The 19,407-nt window shown below is 37.3% G+C and overlaps 1 protein-coding gene across 1 annotated transcript; it reads right to left on the bottom strand.

Annotated features, from left to right (window-relative positions):
* Window positions 1-944: 944 nt before the first annotated feature.
* ezra (ezrin a) lies at window positions 945-18,869 on the bottom strand. The gene is made up of 13 exons (XM_042501351.1): window positions 18,055-18,869; window positions 15,667-15,750; window positions 14,760-14,855; window positions 13,282-13,556; window positions 11,407-11,490; window positions 10,189-10,335; window positions 9,702-9,798; window positions 8,607-8,770; window positions 8,358-8,488; window positions 7,000-7,160; window positions 6,034-6,126; window positions 5,215-5,469; window positions 945-1,965 (listed from the first exon to the last, which is right to left on the bottom strand). The coding sequence occupies exons 1-13, from the start codon at window positions 18,064-18,066 to the stop codon at window positions 1,801-1,803; spliced, it is 1,764 nt and encodes a 587-aa protein (XP_042357285.1). The 5' UTR covers window positions 18,067-18,869; the 3' UTR covers window positions 945-1,800.
* Between the last annotated feature and the right edge of the window lie 538 nt (window positions 18,870-19,407).

Here is a 19,407-nt window from a genome sequence, read left to right as displayed (position 1 = left end):
ATATTTAACAAGCACATCCTTTTTCACGCTGCAGGACTCCTTAACTCACACGACTTTAAGTCACCTATGGAGAGAAAGTTAAAGAGTTATTATGTCACACCAAAACGACAATATTTGAGATATTAAACAGAAGGTTTGAGGCTTAGGGACTGATGGGAGCATTTTTACATACCTTCCATTCTTCATTTTCTGATCATTTTGGCTGTGTTCATGCATATGGCACAAATTTGGCTAAGATTGTGTATTTTTGTTGAATCTTGGAGTTTCCAGCTCAGCTCCTACAATAAGTCTAAAAATAGTTACATTTGGACTGTTAAGGTCAAAAAATGCTCCATTGAAAACCATTCAAAAAACATGACTCGTATTATTTCTCAATGTCATTCTGGGCTTTTGACTGGAATTTGTCAGTTTTACAATTTAATTTTTTGGGGGGGAAAAAGCCTTTTTTCCCCACTTAAAAGTTTGTGGCAGTTTATAAGGAAAATATTTTTAAAAAAAAATTCTTTACATATTTTTGGTGATTAAAAAAAAGTTGGCTAATTTTGGGAGAGACTTATGAGGCTCCCGCCATGGATATGTCTGGCAAGAAATTAGGAAAACAAAAAGACCTGAAAATTAGTTTTAAGAGAAAGAGAGAATAAGTAGAAGATAATAAAATGTCCAGAGAATTATGTTTATAATTATTGTTATAATTATTATTTTATCTACGTATTTATGTCTTCTTTCGATTTTTAGTTTTCCTTTTTATTATTATTATTTTATTACTTTTTTTGATGTAACATCTTCACTTGTTTTTGAATGAAATCTGAACACTTTGCTCAGATTTTTATTTATCAGCTTCTCACATGTTTGCCACGTGTCTCTTAATTATATTACAATAAATTAAATATATTTGAGTTTTGGACTGTTGGCTGGCCAAAACAAGCAACATAAAGACAATCATCTTTTAGCAGTTTCTTTAAATTTAATTTCCAAATTCATAAACAGCAGACAGGCTGATCGGCTTCACCTTCCTGTTTACAGAACGAGGCAGTTACTTCCTCCAATGTTGTGATGGACAAATATTGACCGCCAAAGTACTTTGTTGCCATTGGCTTTTTGTCAACTCAGCAGTTAGTTTATCAACTCTGTGTGCTTGTTATTTAGCTTTAGTTGTATTTTCTGAATTATGTTAGTTTGGTTCTTTTACTTTTCTTCCTTTTTTGTTTTTTGTTATTCTCCTTAAGTTAAGGGGAGGTCCATTTGTTTAAGTCTGTGGCTTTTTCCTTATAAATTTCTTCTCGTTTTTCTTTTTTTTTACTATCAGGATCTTAGGCAGTTTTACGTATGCAAAAAGACATCACGTAGTAAACGAAAAAATATAATCAATGCGTTAATCAACAAACCAAATCATTGCATGAGGCATCGTTAAATAAATCTTAATTTAAAAACTTTGGTTTGATGTAAAAACAAAACTGCAAAGCCAAATTTGACATTTTTGATTGTTTTGATCGATATCACAGTTAAATTGTTGACATGAGGAACACAGTAGCTTTCTGCTAAGTTTTAAAGTTTTAATCAGGCTAAACAGCACACTGGAGATGTTTGAGTGCTACAAAGAAAACAAAACAGAACAGTGCTTTTAGAGAAAAAGTTAAACTGGTAAAACAAACTCATGGAGGTACTTTTACACAGATCAGCGTCGTGTTTTTCTGGGTTTTTAAAATCAGGTGTGATTACATCACGCTTCAGTTAAAAACCTGGCTGATTGGGGCCTTCATGAGGAATGTGGGAGAGAGATCTGCAGGTCTCTGAGGTTTCCTACAAGGCCTCAAACTCATCGATCCTCTGCTTGGTGTTGCCCTGACGGATCTGACGCAGCGTCTTGTACTTGTCGCGGCCGGCGTCGACGTTCTCGATGTGCAGACGGTCGTTCTGGGTCCTCTTGCTGTCGTCCCGGGCTTCTGCCAACTCTGCCCTCAGGTCCTGAGGAGGACGGGATTTCATTAGGCACATTTCATACAACAGGACAACTCAAAGTGCTTTACAGCGCATAAAATATAAAAACATTAAGATACAGATTTACAATAAAAGAGTAAAGAAATAAGATATAAAAGTTAAAATTAATTATTAAATGATTTAAAAAAATGTTAAAAAAATCAATCACCATTAAAAATAGCAAAAGTTAAGACAAGAGGTGCAAAGATAAAAAGATTAAAATGAAAGTTGCAGTCATTAGCAGCAGTGTTCAGAGTTGGGGCTTGTCAAACATCATCTGGAGGGTGATTCCAGGTTATTCCAGGTTATTCCAGGTTTGTGCAGCATGATAACAAAACTTCTCCACTGTGTTTAGTTCTGACTCTTGGGCCCCTGATGCCCTGAGGGTCCCTGAAGGTTCATATGTCACAAGCATGTCAGAGATGTATTTTGGCGCTGAGCCACAGAGTGATTTACAGACAAATAGCGAGGATTTTAGAACCGGAGTCATGGGGTCATACTTCATAGTTTTTGTCAGGACTCTCACAGCAGCATTCTCAATAAGCTGAAGAAGTTGCAGAACAGCTTATTTTAAAAGGCCCAAAACAGACCGTTGCAGTAATCTAACCTGGAAATAAAGGCGTGCAGGGTACGCCTTTCAAGGTCGTGCTTTGACATTATTTCTCTGACTCTGAGATGTTTTTTTTAATGATAGCAGGCAGATGAAGTCACTGATTTGATGTGACTGTGGAAATTTAATTTTCTTTTTCTGAGTCCAGGATAACCCCGAGGTTTCTTGCTTGGCTCTTGGTTTTAAGAGAGAGGGATTCAATGTGAGAGCTGACAGCTTTCTTGGCCCAAAGACAATGATGTTGGTTTTATCTCTGTGAAGTTGGAGAATATTTTTGATGCATCCATTCATTGATTTGCTCAATACAGCAACACAGACGTTCTACAGACGACGAGGAAAGAGTTTTACACTGAATCCATTGCCAGATCATCTTACATCCGTACATTTCCTTCAGTCGAGATCTTGAATGCGTCACGTGAGTTGTTGTGTGCCGTCACTTCAGTACTTCTAATCTCCTCAAATGTCTCAGAATGAGACTGTCAGGATGACTTGCACAATTTTCGAGAAAGTAATCTTTCTTTCGTAACTTTATACTCAGCTGCAGGCAGACGTGAGGTTTACCAGTCGAAACACAACCTGTCTGCGGCTGCAACACTTCAGTCTCTTTGTATGAAAACAACTAAATACTATGAAGAAAAAAACCTGAGAACGTGAACGATGAAGCATGACAAAAATGTGTTTTGTTTCTTGTTACTTCACTTTGAGCATCGCTGCACAGAATTTGACACCAGAGGACTGTTTTCACATTCAACTGCTGCAGAAGGAAGATTTCTCTGTACTCACGTTAAATCTGAGTTTATTACACATCTGAGATGATTTTACGGCCTCAAAACACGTTATGAAGCAAATCCTGGTCATATACAACTTACACAAGTGAGATGTGGAAACTTAAACTTTGGATGCACAAGCATCCTAATATGTCTATAAGTGCACGAGCAGTTGTTGGACCGTTCACACCAGATGTGTATTTAATAGATCTATATTTTATATATCAGTGTTATAGATTATAACAGACATTTATTGTGTTTTCTTGCTAGATTCCCACACGACTTGTGAAAAATAAACCAGACGCTGAAACTCCTGCTGCAGATCGTGAGTTTGCCACAGAGCTGGTGGCTGCAGCAGGTCCAGTGCGAAAAGCCCAACTGGTGAACATGGATGCAGATATTTATTCATTTTATTTCATTTAACCTTTATTTAACCAGGAATAGTCCCATTGAGATTCAACATCTCATCCACATCCAAAGGGAGGAGGGGGTTCCCCAACAATTCAGTTGGATTTCTTAATTTATAAGTTACAAAGCCAACATGTTCATTCAGTTTTGAGGGCTACATTGGTCAAATATTTGTCAAATTGTGTGCAGAACTAAAAGAGTGTTACGGTTGTTAACTCTCAGTCTTATAGTCAGACCAACTTTATTTAGGGACCCCAGTATGCAGAAAAAATGTAAATACATCACTTTTAAAAATGGCACTTATCTCGTGTAATCTCGTGTAACTTTGAGTGTTATTGAGCCTCCATCCTGACACGATAGCATGAGATGGTCGGTGCTGGATCGTCTGTTTTCATGTGATACGTGTGTCGTCACTGTAGGATTTAAACTGAGCCTGTTGTAGTAGGTTTTATTTGATGACATTAATCTGTCAAACTCATCGCCTTCAGCTCCGCCTGTCGAACTTGGTGTTTGTTCACATTTATTTTAGCCAAACATTTGACTTTTTCCTCTCTGCTCCTTTTATTTATTGCATGAATACATATAAACTGTGTTAACAGTGATGTAAGACAGCAAATAAATTGTTGCACTTGATCCAATTTAAGGCTAAACCTTTGGCCTTTCCTTGACTTTAGGCCGGGGTCATCTGCACCCTTTGACCTCTCCTGATACTCGGCGCAATGAAAGTAAATCTTAACCGTTCATGATGCCATTTCCTAAAGTTTGCTTTCACTCTCTGCAGCAGCTGCGTTTCTCTTCCACTGATCTGATCAGCTCTGACTGGATCAATAATCCACTCTGCTACTCAAACTCCTCAAACTGCTGCTGAGGAAAAAAGTAGAGCTCCGTCTGCACTGCGTTCACTAACCAGCCAAAACATCCAAATTTAGAGAGGGGACAGAATGACAAACAAGGGACACGCACTCTAAGATTAAAAAACATAAAGTTTGCTCGCACCTTTCACTGGGGTCAACAGATTATCAGCCTTGCTGATTATTGGGGCTGATATCAGGCATTTTTCCGATTATCTGTATCTTTGTTTTATTTTAATAATTGCAGATATAATTAATTAATTAAAAAGTGCAAAACAAGTGTCAGCATGAGTGGACCCTTTACTTTGTAAAACCTCAAGGAAATTCCTTTTTTATTAAAATTTTCACTTGATTTTATAAAAAAAAGTTGCTGGGAACTTTATGATGTACATGATGTTGAAAAATTAAGTTTGATGAAACATTTGGTGAAGGCATTCAAACAAGATTTGTTCCAAACAGAAAGATTTTCTTTCTTTTTTTTGTAAACGCATATCGGTTTCAAATAACGCCTATCGGTCTCATTAACTTCTAATAATCTTTATTGGTATCAGCCCTGAAAAACCAATATCGTTTGACCGCTCCCTCCCACCCCTGAACTCACCATCAGCTGTTTCTGCAGGCGCTCGTTCTTCTCGGCCTCAGTGAGTCGCTCCTCCTCGTGGCGGTGGTCGTTGATGCCCTGCGACTGCAGCTCGGCGCTGTAGGTGCTGTTCTCTTCGCTGTGCTCGTGGTCGCTCTCGCTGTCTGAGGAGGAGGACGAGGAGGAAGGAGCCTTGGCAGGAGCTGAGTTAGTGGAGCTCATCACACTGTGCAGCTCCTCCCTGGTCTTCATCAGATTCTCCTCCACCTCCTTAGCCTGAGATGAAGAGGACGTTTAGTTTAGTTTAGACGGCAATAATAAACTGTACATGAATTTTCCTGTGTTGTCCCTGGTCAAATGGTTAAAAAACAAACATTTAAAAAATTTAAACCCTACACTGCTGTAGGGCACAAACCTCCAAAATTGCTATTTTTCAGAAATGAGAAAAAATGCTGTGTTTTTAAAAGGATCCAGTGGAGATGTTTAGTCACAAGTTTTTTTAAATACATTTCATTGGTTGAGAAATAGAAAAACCCACATCCCCATAAATCTTAGACACTGTTCCTACATACATGAATATATATGTATACATACTCCTATACACATGCCAGACATCTGGTGAAAAAAATATATAGTAACTTTCTTTTTGTACTAACAAAAGTAATAAAACACACTAGTAAAAAAATAAAATTGCAGATTACACAGGTGCCGTAAAAAAAGACGATTCTGATCACAAAAAATCACCTGGACATGTGACAAGAAGGAAATGGTTTGTTCTGACATTTCCAGGTAATCCCTGAGATTTCAAGAGGCTGATACGATGGCGTGGTGTTCACTCACCTTGCTGTGCCATGACTCAGCCTCTTCCTCCTTCTCTTTCTTGATCTCTTCCAGCACAGCGATCTTGGCGCTGTACTCAGCCAGCTCTGCGGCCTGAGGGAGGAAGCACAAACCGATCATTTCATTAACCCTTAGGGACTGTTTGGCGCATTTTACGCACTTTCATTCTTCATTTTTTTGATAATTTGGGCTTTCTTCATGCATATTGCGTACTTTTTTTTGTTTAATTTCAGAATTTTCAGTTCAATAAGTCTAAAAAAACGGTGTAAACAAAATAGTTACATTCAGACTGTTAAGTGTAAAAAAATGCTCCACAGAAACAGCAATTTGGCATCCCACAGCCATCAAAGCAGAAAAACACGACTTGTATTATTTCTGGGTGTCATTCTGGACTTTTGACTTGGAATTTGTCATTTTGACTATTTTCCTGATGTTGGTTAAAAAATTAACTCAATGAAAGTAGAAAATAATATTTATGTGTTATATTTTTTTAAAGCTTGATTTTAAAAAGCGCATTTTGTGCGCAGAGCACTCCAAGTGTGTGTAATATTAAAGCGGGCCCTAAAGGTTTAAAAGCACAATTACAGAAATCTAGTACCTCAGCAACATCAATTATCTAGACACATTGTCATTTTATGAATGGATGGAAAAAAGTGGTATTTGTAACTCCAGAAATATCATAAAAACATTAAAGTAACACATTTTAGCTCAGTTTAAAATGAGTAATTGATATTTTCTAAAGAGTCAAAAATGAAGAAAGATTGTTAGTGAATTTTCTCAGGCTGTACGACAAACACTGTAAGCCCAGGAGATTCCCCAAATAAAGGATGTATTGGTTCAAACAGCAATCAAAACAGTTATTATGTGTTTATCCTGAATGCAGGAGCTCTGTGTGTAATGACTGTTTTCCTGTCACGACTTTTTCTCACGTGAAGGATCTGAGTACTTCTTGCACCGTGTACTCACCAGCTGCTCCTGGCTCTTCATCTGGTCCTCGGCTTGCCTGGCCAGCTCCTCCTTGGCTATTATGGCCTCCATCCTCTCAGCCTCCAGCCGGGCCGCCTCCTGCTCCACCCTCCTCCTCTCCTCCTCCAGCCTCATGGCCCTGTCCAGCTGCTCCTGAAGCTCTGCGGGGAAAAAAAAGTCAGTAAAACACGAGAAAAATCTGTCATGGATCGTAAAATTCATTACAGTGATTGATCTGCCGCAGTTTTAAATCTGTAAAATAAGAACGTTTTCATTACCTAAAAAAAGACTTGTTATTGTAAGACTTGAACAGGAAAAGTTTAAAAAACTGTTGGGCATCTTGGACTGAACATATTCAGACTTCACTTGTTCGAATATTAATATTTTCTTTTGTTGTTGTTGTCCCGTGTGACATATTTCTTTGAGGCAGCGGCTGCTGTCTTTTGTAGTTTATGGATCTTTAAAATGAACAAGTGAGTACTTCAAAGCTGAAGACTTTTCTCTTTGTCGCTACCTTTTATTAAATTAAATATTTATTCATTTCTTACACTGCACTGTAACTTTTATTTAGTTACAGTTTTTTTGCTTGTATTTATAATATAATTCTCCTTTTCTTACATGTTTCTTTTGCTCTATGTCTTGATGCTTTTGATGTCTCATGGAGAGCACTTTGATTTGCCTTGTTTCTGAATATCCTATATAAATAAACTTGCCTTGTGAGCCTTCATGATAACAGTTTTTCAGAGTGAGCAGTGTGGGATTTTTTTCCCCTCTCAGCTTCTTAAATTTGAATGATTTTTTTAACAAGGTAAAATATGTGTTTTCATTAAACAAAAAGAAAAATAACAGTGAAAATTTAAGAAAAAAAATAAATTATTGCAATATTTTTTGATATCAGGACCCTTTTAGATTTTTAGGGACCTCGATTGGGATATCTAGGTTTGGAATAACTGATTTAAAGCTCGTGAGTAAAGGTGATTCCCAAATCAGACTATTTTGCAGTCTGTGACTGCTTTTTCTTTGCAGAGTGCATGTTGCCACCATTTTCTAATGCAGGAATATAGTTTATATCTTGCCCAGAAAAAAAAAGCCGCAATCATTCTTAAAAATGATGATTTGTTTAGAAGCCATTTGATGCAGATTTAGGGAACTTTCAAAGACTTGACAGCCCCTCAAATCTGTGACCTTAATGTAAAAAGTGAGCTGTATTTCAGGTAATTAACACAAGAGGGCAGTGCAGCTGTGCTATGTGTTTAAGTTTGAATCATAAATCAAATTGCTGATTTCCTTTTTTTTTCTGTGTCGTAATAAGACCAGTTTGGTCTGTAATGAGTCAGCGTGAAGCGTCTCTGTCTCACCTCTCTCTGCTCTCTTGGTTGTCTCTTCAAACTGGTAGAGCTTCATCATCAGCTCCTGCTTTTCTCTCTCCATCTGCTCCTTCTCTTTCTCGATGGCCTCACGCTTCTTCTTCTCACTCTCCAGCTGATCTCTGCACACACATGAACGAAAGGCTGAAGATCAGACATATTAATAACAGCCTCAAGTCCTAATGCTTCACAGACCATGACAGTGGCACTTTTTAATGATTAGATGTCCCTGTCTCTTACCTCTCCATCTTTTTCTGCAGCCTCTCCTCTTTGGCCTGAGCCTTCATCTGCTGGACCTCGATGGTGTCGGTCTTGCGGCGGCGCATGTACAGCTCGTGGTTGCCCATGCACAGCTGCAGGATGCACTTGTTGACTCGCAGCCGTGGAGCATAGAATATGAAATCCTTGAGAAAAAGAAAATGTCGAGGACAGTTTGGTTTTTAATATGTTTCCAAAACACATCGAGCTGCTCAGTTCATTTCTATAGTTGTGGTACATTTTTTTTTATCATCAAACAAACATTTTTTAAACTACAGTCCCAAAAGAAAAACTTTCTCAAGGTTTAGTTTAATAAAATTTAAATCAAGGGTATGATCATGAAAATGAAACACGTCCATTTCAGTTTGTAAAATTATTTAGTGCTGGTGTTCCGTTTGTTTTTGGATCCTCTGCACAGCTGTGCAGCCCATATGTTGCCCAGCATTTTGGAGTTGTGCATGCTGCTATATTTCAACAAGCTGTAGGAGTGAGAAACAAAATGTCGATGGTTTATAAAAACAGCGCAACAATTTATTTTGATTTTGATGTTTGCGATAAAGTCATTTTATATATCGTTTGTGGAACACGCTGCAATACCTCGAGTATATTCCACATATTGTCACCCCCTATGTTATTCTACTTTTTTTAAAGAGTTTGTTGTCTTTTGTTGTCTTTTCATAAATATCAGAAACTGCTCAACCTAAAAAAGGCACAAATGGGACGCCCAGGAACATCACCTGGTAGCGCTGGTGCACAATGTATAAAGGCTATGTCTGTACTGCAGAAGCTGCAGGTTCGATTCCAACCTTCTGCCCTTTGCTGCTTGTTACCCTCTCTCTCTCCCCCCTCTCTGAAGCTACCCGATGATAATAAAGTCAAAAAGCCAAACAAAAATGCACAAACAAATTCAACTAAAAATGCTGCATATTTGTGTGACTGGTACAACTTTAACCCTGTTGTTTTTCTGTAAACCTGCATCACATTTGTGCTGCCTCATGGTGCAAACCTGCATGTGCCTCATCTTTACACACTCACATACTCTTAAAGATGCCACTGAGGGTTTTAAGAAATACTTACAGGAGATCTCTTATCTATCGGCTTGATGACAAATTTCTTATCACTGAAGGAAATGTTTCTGATTTCGCTCCAGGGGAATCCGATCTTTGGAGTCAGCCTAGAGGACGGAGATAATCAAAAATCAGAAAACTCAACAAAAGATATAAAAAATGTTTTAGAATATTGCAGGCAGGAAACTCTTTGCACTGAACATGCTGTCACACGTGGTGTCAGCGAGAGCTTGTATGTTCATGTTGTAGTAGAGTAATGTGAATTAGGTCAATGGCCTTTTAAAAACAACAGCCATGCAGTCAAACATGGTATTTAAAACCTGACCGACTGAAAAAGGACGGCAGCAGAGGTCAGTGACTGCTCATGTGTTGCCCTCCCGTCTACAACTGTATGACATCAAATCAATACACGCTGCTCTCATGATGTTAGAAAAGACATAAAAGGTGAAAACTGTTCGGCATAAACTGTGAATTCAGTCACTGATTGACTGACTTACTTGTCATCCTTCTCATAGATATTCAGTCCCAGAGCGTCGACGCCCAGCCACAGGTCCGAGCCCTTCTTGTTCTTGATCTCAAAGTAGTTGACGCCGTACATTTCCAGGTCCTGAGCGATCTTCAGGTACTCGATCATGGACTCTTCCCTGTTTAACACGCATGGAAACACAGAAGAACACAGCCATCATTTGTCATTTGTCACTACCGCTTACAGTGCTTTTAGGTTTTTATGGTCTTTTCCAGTCTTTAAATGGCATGTATTGCTCTATTTTGTCTGATTGATTATTTTGTTTTGTTTTGTTTGGGTTTTTTATTTATTTAATTTATTTATTTTACAAAAGAGATTTAAGATTAAATCTAAATGTTAAATGTTATAACTAGATGTTAAATATTTACTCATTTAGATATAACATTTAACGTTCCGATTTAATTTGTTAATAAGTTTTATTTAACGGTGATATTACCTTGAACATATCTTTTCACGAAATAATAAATCTTTTTAACGATGTTTTAGAGCTAAATGTGGAGAAATGTTGCTGTCACAATTCCCATACTTGGCGCCATAATAAATGATTGTACTTTTCAAAGCATTAGATTTTGGCCAAAGTAACAAGATTTGACCACCACTTACTGTTCTGGTGAAATGACTGTGAAAGTTGCAAAGTTTTGTCACTTGAATATGTAAAAACTCAGGTTTTGTGGAATAAATGATATTACTGAGGAATGTTGCTGAGCTTCAGAAAAGCCTTTTCTCAACTGATCGCCATGAGAGCGACAGCACTTTGAAAAGAACAACACAGACCAACAGATCCCACGTGGCCCTTTAATAAACAATAAAAACATTTAAAATTTGAAGGAAAAATCTTGATTCTATAAAATGTTATCAACCCTCGATCCAATGTAAAAACTTGGTGGTGCTTTAGCCAGATGATTTAACTTTTTATTCCAACTTTGAGATTAAATCAAATATATGTTTATTCGGGATAACCTAAGCCAAAATGTAAAATTACCACAATTATAAAAGAGTCATAAAGTCAGCAAACTAACTCAATAATGTTTTACAATCATATCTGCCTAAATTTAACACATGAATAACTGGTGAGAGGCAAAACCACCGAGTGCACTGAACTGAGAAAGTGTGTTTTAATGCTCATGAATTCAGCTTTTAGGAACATTTGCCTGAAAGAGATTTACATTAGAGTATATTTGTCACTTACTTCAGCATCGATCGGTGCTCCTCGTGCCAGACCTGGATCCTGTCCTCCCACTGGTCCTTGGACAGCTTGTGTTGGTCCAGGACTCTGAGGGGAGAGACCAGGTATCAGAAACACAACGGTGAAACTGTAAATAGTGTGTGTATACCTACAGAGCTAATCAAACTATGTTGTTGCAGGTCTTGTTGGTGATTGTGTACGTAATAAAACACAGGTTCTTAATTGAGTTATTTTTGGTGCTATTCAGGGAGACAGTTTCCAGTTTTTTTTTCCAATTTATGTTCAGAAAATGTTCTTGGTTCACACAGTCTTCAGAGAGGTATATAAGTGGTTAAGTTATTCTTCTTTGTTGGATAGTTAATAAGTCAGTTTAAACAATATATTTATTATTCTTTGCCCTTAAAGAAATACAGAAATCAAACCAGAGGACCAGTGATGCACGATAATGATTATTTCCACTGATACCGATAATTTCCAGCTTGTTGTGGCCGATGAGATACAGATAACGGATAATTTCTTTTTGTTTTTCATTACCTGAGGGTATGAAAGGCTGAGATGTGGTGAGTACAGATCAATTTAATTTGTGCATTTTGATAAAAAAAACATTTCCGGTCAGGTCTCACGGTGCAGGCTGGTCAGCAGGTCAATGATGAGAAACAACAGGGGCGCTGAGTTTATGACTATTTCTCTCTTTATTTGTTCATTTGTTATTTTGAAGGCAGAACATGAAGAAAGGGCGCTAACGGCACAGAGAATTGTTATCGAGTTTTTTGTTGGTTTTTTTTTTAGTGCGACCAGCTTTACCCCTCTAGCGTGTGGCGCTCTCAGCAACCTCGTATTTCTCCTATAAGGGCCGACCTGGACAGTATATTTCCTTCTTGTTTACTGATGATCTAAATAAGTTGCTAAATGTTTCTCCTGTTGCAATTTTTTAAAACAACACCGCTGAGAGGGTCCGAAAAGCCACTAAATAGCAATAAAGTCGGCACGTTAGTAGTCCTCTCCTCCGTCACCCTGGGACCTTAGATCGTCTTGTTCGTTTGTTTTGGGACGTGGAAATGTTGTTTTATTGCATTACACCCGTAACAGTGTCCCCTACACTACAGCGAAAACACCGATGGACAGAAAATCTTGTCAATGGCGGGGAAAGAGTTATAAAAAAGACAAAGAAACAATGGGGGAAACCTTGCTGCTGACTGATGACATGTTTTGGACTGATTATCGGTCCCGATAATAATCGTGCATCCCTACAAAGGACACATTTAGTGCTTAAAAAACATAAAACAAGTTGTTTCTCAGGCATAAAATACATTGTGACTCCCGAGTAGATAATCTTTGACAACTAATTCCACAAAGTTATGGTTTGGTGGAGCTCATACAAAAATGCTCTGCACCAAGGAGCGTTTTTTCCTCTCCTTAATCATCATATATCACTAAAGCAATAAACATATCAACTACATCCTGTTTGCCTTTTAATCTAGAAGTAAAGTTTTATAATGGAAGGATTAACAACCTCTGCCTCACCCCGTGTTTTAACCTTGACCCCGTTCTAAAAAGTGCATTAAGTCTTTTGGTGTGCAGAAAATTATTTATTGTTCTTCTGGGCACAAGTTCAGTTCTTTATAATTTTTTATTTTTTTTATCAATCTTTTATTTATACCTTTGAACTTTTCTATTATCCCCTCTACTATCAATCTTATCACCTCTTCATGAGTCATTCTTTTTGCTTTTGAAAGGCTCATAATAATTTAAACACTTGTGACCAATTCCACACACAGTGTTTGTAGCTGTGAGATAACCAGAGTATTTTCTTTCTAATTTATTGTGCGTTGTCTGGCAATAACAGTGCAGTAAAGTAAAAATACCAGAGACTCTCACCTCTTGGGCAGCAGGCGCTCACTGGACAGGTAACCTGGATGATGTGCTGACTTGTTCTTCTCTCCGTACTTGGCCTGCACGGCGTACGAGGCCAGCAGCACAGCGGTCTCTGGAGGGCAGTAGATGTCCTCCCCCAAAATTTCCTCCTTCACCTGCAGGAAGAAAAGCCGGCGGGTGACGTCCTGGATCAGCTCCTCGGCCACATCCTCGGGGTAAAACTTGGCCCTCAGCTTGAACTGCAGGGGAGTCTCCCTCCTCACATCCTGGGCCATCACCTGAGCAGAGCAGAGCAGAAATCACAGCGTCTACAAGTTTCAGACACTTACGTTTTAGGCTTTATAAAAACATTTAAAAACATTTTTTTTTAAACCAAATTTAAAACACATTTTTTCTGCATTGTCAATAAATACTATGTGGTCCTGTTCAGAGGTAGGTTTTATGTGTGAGTTAGTAACATTTTGCTGACAGGTAAGTGTAAGTATGAAGTAAAAACAAAGTACTGGAATCAGTGGAAGGTTTAAAGATTTCATCATCACAAAAGTGGACTTTCACACAGAAGGGCTTGACTTCTTTTACCAAAAGTTGAATAAAAGAAATGAAAAACTAAAAAAAGAAAGAAATTTTAAAAAAGACAGTTAAATGAGTTTTAAGGCCTAATTATTACAGACCCTTATCTGGCATATGGAGAAAATACATGCTATTTCCACTACGTGACCTGTCACAATCAATGTGGCTGCTGATCACTGACATATCCCAGACTGTCAGCAGCAAAAAACCACCTTGGCAAGGAGTTCTATATAATAAATGTAATATACTGAAAATGATTTTTTTTTTTCATTTAAAAACATAGTGGCATCATGACAAAATCCTCACATTTACAGGATTAAAATTCTGAAAATTGATGAATATTTGATATTTATGATTACGACTGATGTTGGTTCAATACATAAACTCAATAAAAGTAGAAAATCATATTAATGTATAATATTTTTTTAGCCTAACCTTGAAAAGCACATTTTGCGTGCAGAGCAGTATGAGTGTTAGTATTTAACACTGCACAAACAATAATATAAAAAAAAAAAAAAAAATCAATGTTGCTGCTAATCACTGACATATCCCAGGCTGTAATGATAAAAAAAAATCCACTTAGCATGTAGTATGCTGAAAATAATTAATTTCTGTGTTTTTATTTCTATCTAAAAACATAGTGGTATCATGACAAAACCTCACATTTAAAGAGTTAAAATTCTGAAAATGAATGAATATTTGATATTTATGATTAGAACTGATGTTGGTTAAAAAAAATCAAACTCAATGAAAGTAGAAAATCATATTAATGTGCAATATTTTTAAAAGCTTCATTTTAAAAAACACATTTTATGTGATACGATTGTGCGTAATATAAAAGGGTGAAATTTAAGCCTTTTTGAGCACAAGAAAAAGTGTCATTCATCATCACTTTCCCTCAGTGGATTTACCTTCTTGTCAAAGTTCAGCCAGGTGAGGAAGCCTTTGGCGTCAACAAACTGCAGCCCAAAGTACCAAATCTCACGCAGTCCGATGGTCCTGGCAACCTTAGACACACAGAGACACAAACACAGACGTGAGAACCTAAAACAATACAACTGACAGGATCTTCACCCCTTCTCTTCATACACCAAACGTGTTATATTCAGACCTGGAAACATTCTGATTTAATTTACAGCACAAAGCAGCATTTAGCACAGACTGTACATCAGTGTACCGTCTGATAATGTGACTCTGAACAGCAGCTGAGGTGGAGAATCTACTAAAAACCCTCAGAGACCCATTTATCACAGAGCCTTCTTGTCAAATACAAAGGTTTAACTAATTACACAGTAAACTCAAGGAAGTGAGGGCATCATAAATGTTGGGTGGTGATGTCACCTTTCAGCACAAGTTACTGATAATTTAGATTTTTGGCAAGCATTTCAATAAGTAAACATTTCAGGAACTGCGAGGACAGACTCATTGTTTGTGCATTTTCTCAGTTTAGCAGTTTTCACTCTACAACAGAAATATATCAGATCAGGTTAGCAAACTCAGCATTGTCTTTTAAATCACTCCTAAAACTGTCTTTTACAGGATGTTTTTTGATTTTATCTTTTACAGTGAATGTTTTTTATTTAGTTTCAATCCCTCTTTTATTCAGTTGTTTATTTTTTTATTACATGCTCTGTTTTATTCTGATCTTTACATGTTAAATTGGTTTTTATTTGATTTTATTCATGTTATTACTGTTTTTATCTTGATGGTTCATACTGGTTTATCTTGTCCTGTAAAGAACTGTGTAGCTGTGATTTGAGGTACAATTCAAATACAGTTATTTCTTTTATGGTGCATCTCATACTGTCACATACAGACCTGGTCAAAGAGCTGCTTCCCGCTGGTGTTTGGATGGAAGGAAAACTCCAGCTCTGCGTCCATCGTAGTGACGCGAACGTTGACCTGCAGCAAAAAAAAACCCCAAAAAAACAAAAGGGGGTCATTTAGTCACGTGATATTTTCTGTTTGGATACACATTAACCCTCTTATTTCCATTCAGTCTGACCATTTAGCTGTTTTTATCTGATATAAACCAGAATCCCTCAATCCAGCATGGTTTGTTCTTATTCACTGCACCCCCATCCTTAACCCTTTGAAACTTAAATTGATTTGATTTCTTTCAAAAACATGAGTATAAGGCAGCTTAACAGAACATGGCCTAAATTTTTCAATAAATTGGTTAAAAAATTACAAAAAAATTACCTGAAAATAAGCACAAGAAAAAAAAACACAAAATGACCCAAGAAAAAGTGTTGATTTTTTATAAAATTACATATAATATTTTTTTTCTGTAACACAAATTTAATATAAAATTATAACAATTATAAATATAGTTTTTCTGGACATTCTTCTGCCTTTCTTTAAATAATTTTCAGGTCATTTGCTAATTTTTTGCAATTTGTGAGACATTTCTTCCCAAACTGATCATTGCCTTTTCCCCCATGTCTGTTCCTCAAAGAAATCAAATCATTTCGTTCAGGTTTAAAGGGTTAAATGGCTTGTGAAAGGCATCTGAGCACAGCACAGGAAAACTGATGTTAATCAGTGTTTCAAGGGGTTAAGTTTTGCGGAAATATTGCTTCTATTTTGGCCCATTTGCTTCTGGCGGTAACATTATGAAAAAAAACTTTTTTCCATGGTAAAAGACACAAATTATGAAGTGAGTTGTGTGAAGGATGCCTTTAATGTGGAGCTGTGAAGTGGATTGTTCATAAACCATAATTGCTCACTATCTCATTAGACTTTGGACTACCCTTGCAAGGTGCCACAAGGTTGCACATACGCAGATTAAAATATCAAAATACTCACTGCTTGCCAAATTGCCTTTAGACTTTACAATTTTTAGTAGGATCAACATCTTTTATAACAACAGAAATTAAACTGGCACATAAATATGACTTCAAGTGATTCTAGAAGGACTTTCTGTGCAGAAAAAAAGGTTTTTTCTTAATATATTCTAAAAAAAAAAGCACGACAAACACACGACAACTGCGTGACCCAGCCTGCAGGCCACACGGGGCTTGCAGCAGTTACACAATCATTTTATGGAGTTAAACTAGTGCACACCCCGAGTGTCATAAAGATAAACCCACTGAAACTTGGGCAACAAAAATTAGAACATCCATTTATGAAATCTCCACTGTGTTTCTTAACTGTTTCCATTTTCCATGATCACATGCGTAAGATAACTCCTTAACTCCCCCCTAATGAATTTCTACAACAGCCTGACCGTTTCTCAAACCACTGACTGCTGAAATCACCATTATGGAAGCAGCAATCCATAAAAAACAACCACCCTGCCGCTGCATTGAACTTTGTAGAAATCTTTTGACTTGAATTTTATCTTTAATATCTACAAAACTCCTTTCTCCTGTTAGAATTCAACTTATAAATCACATTTTCAGCATTTTACAGAACAACACAATCTAAACCTGCCATCATGACTCATTAATCTGTTTGATTTTAAGTTAAACGTCAGTCGAATGGACGTCAGCATGACCTCTTAAGAGAAGCTTTCTCCTTGGAGAGTCAATAAGCATAGAGCTGCAGTCATAATGCAGCGGCCAGACTTTCTTATCAGTTCTCCTGCACACTGATGCTGAACACTTAAGTAACTCCAACTGAGGGCATTTAAGACTTTCAGCAAATAAATGCATCAGATTTCCTTTTGTTTTTGATGGAAAATGAATTATGCTGACTATCTTACAAAATCAAAAGGAGAGAATAAAGCACTTCAATCATACACTCATGAGATTTTTGGGAAAGTTCCTCTTACAAATTACAGAACCACTCCAGTGTCACCAAAGGTATGATTATTATCAAGTATACTTGTCCGCACAGGGAAAGAACGACCCTGCACTTGGCATGAAATAGCATTTTAGTGGCATTGTTTCAACCAGGAATGTGTGCAGCATGGGTCAAACTCTACATTTGGTTAATGAGTAAATGCTAAGAAGGGAAGGTGCCTCTTGGAAATAACTCACAAGCTTCAACACAGAAAAAAAATGTCACTAAAACTATTAAGAATATCATGATTGACTCTGCAATTTGTTTTATGATCAATGTTAATTCTCCACAAGTAGTCCAATATAAATATTTCAGCAGATGAATCTCTAGACTCACAACCACCCTCTCAAACTTGGACCAGGAAGAGGCATTTCAGCAACGCATTTAAGAATCTTGTCAACAAAATCATGAGCGTCTTACCGTTTTGGGCATCTTGGCTCTGGTTGGTGAGCGAGCTCCAGGAGAAGGCAGTGATTCCCAGGCTGACCGAGGCTGCAGTGGCCGACTCCCAGCAGAATCTCCACCTGATAAAGAACACCGCTCGGCTCTCGCTGGCAGACTCAAGGGCAGGGCTTGTGTCCTTTGAACTCGGCTGTGGATCGCTCACAGTGACGTGGGAGGTTCAACTTGGTTACTATCACACAACCTGACAGACTCACCTCCAGTGTGAACACCCGGCAGGGCGAGACGCACAGCTCCACCTAAAGACAATCACCTGTCTCAGCACCGGAACTGATGACCTTTGATCGGAGCATGCGAGGCTATATAGCCCCGGACGTACTATTTATGTTGCCTGTTTGGAGGTGACATGAGTGATTCATGAGCCGTCATAAACGGAGCATATCGAGATAAAATCTGCACTGAAGCTTGTGGTAAAACTTAATTGAAAGAAACTGTTAAGAAGTTTCACGTTTACAGACTTTAATGATAATTGTACAAAAACAACACCCGGCAGAAAACAGATGGAGTGATTCTTATCATGTAAGCATTCACAGAGCGCAGATTCAGTGTTTTTATCCTTTTGAAACCTGGAGCAACATCACATCTGTGCTGCTTTAAACCGCCTTTCACAAACACTGAAACCTTTGAAGCTTGAGCAAAATTGGTGCAGTTTCTTTCAAAAACATGGGACAAAAAGGCAATAAGTAACTTGGAGAGAAATGTTCTATAAATTGCAAAAAAAATGTAGAGATTTAGAAAGTTGTTTTAAAAAAGCCAGAAGAAACTGTCTAAGGAAAAAAGGAAAAAGCTGGGGAAAACTATATCTATAACAATTATAATTACATATTTAAACTTCTGTTACATAATTATTATTATAACATTTTTAAGCACTTTTTCCAGGTCATTTCTTTGTCTGTTTTTTTCCAACTTTCCCTTACTTTAGTTTTTTTGTCTTTTATGAATTTCTTGCAAAACTTTTGTTCAGTTCTGCCTTCTTCTCGTGTTTTTGAAAGAAATCAAGCCAATTTGCTTGGGTTTCACAGGGGTTAATTACATAAATATTCTAACAATCAGTGCATTTAATGACAAGATTTAACTAAAATCTAAAGCAAATAATGAAAAAGTTAATTAATAGGAAATTAATCTGCAACAATCTTGATAATTTTTAGTCAATTATCTAGCAACAAGGCCAAATATTTTTTGGTTTTAGACAAAAACACAAAAGGCACTACCTACCATTACGTCTATTATACCGCAATGGGCATTCTTCACTATATTCTGAAATTATAATGACTAAACTATAAAGCAATGTATCACTATTAATGATGGTTA

The sequence above is a fragment of the Plectropomus leopardus genome, chromosome 14, assembly GCF_008729295.1.
Source record: "Plectropomus leopardus isolate mb chromosome 14, YSFRI_Pleo_2.0, whole genome shotgun sequence".
Lineage (NCBI taxonomy): Eukaryota > Metazoa > Chordata > Actinopteri > Perciformes > Serranidae > Plectropomus > Plectropomus leopardus.
The sequence above is the reverse complement of the archived record's forward strand: the minus strand, read 5'-3'. Positions and strand labels throughout refer to the sequence as shown.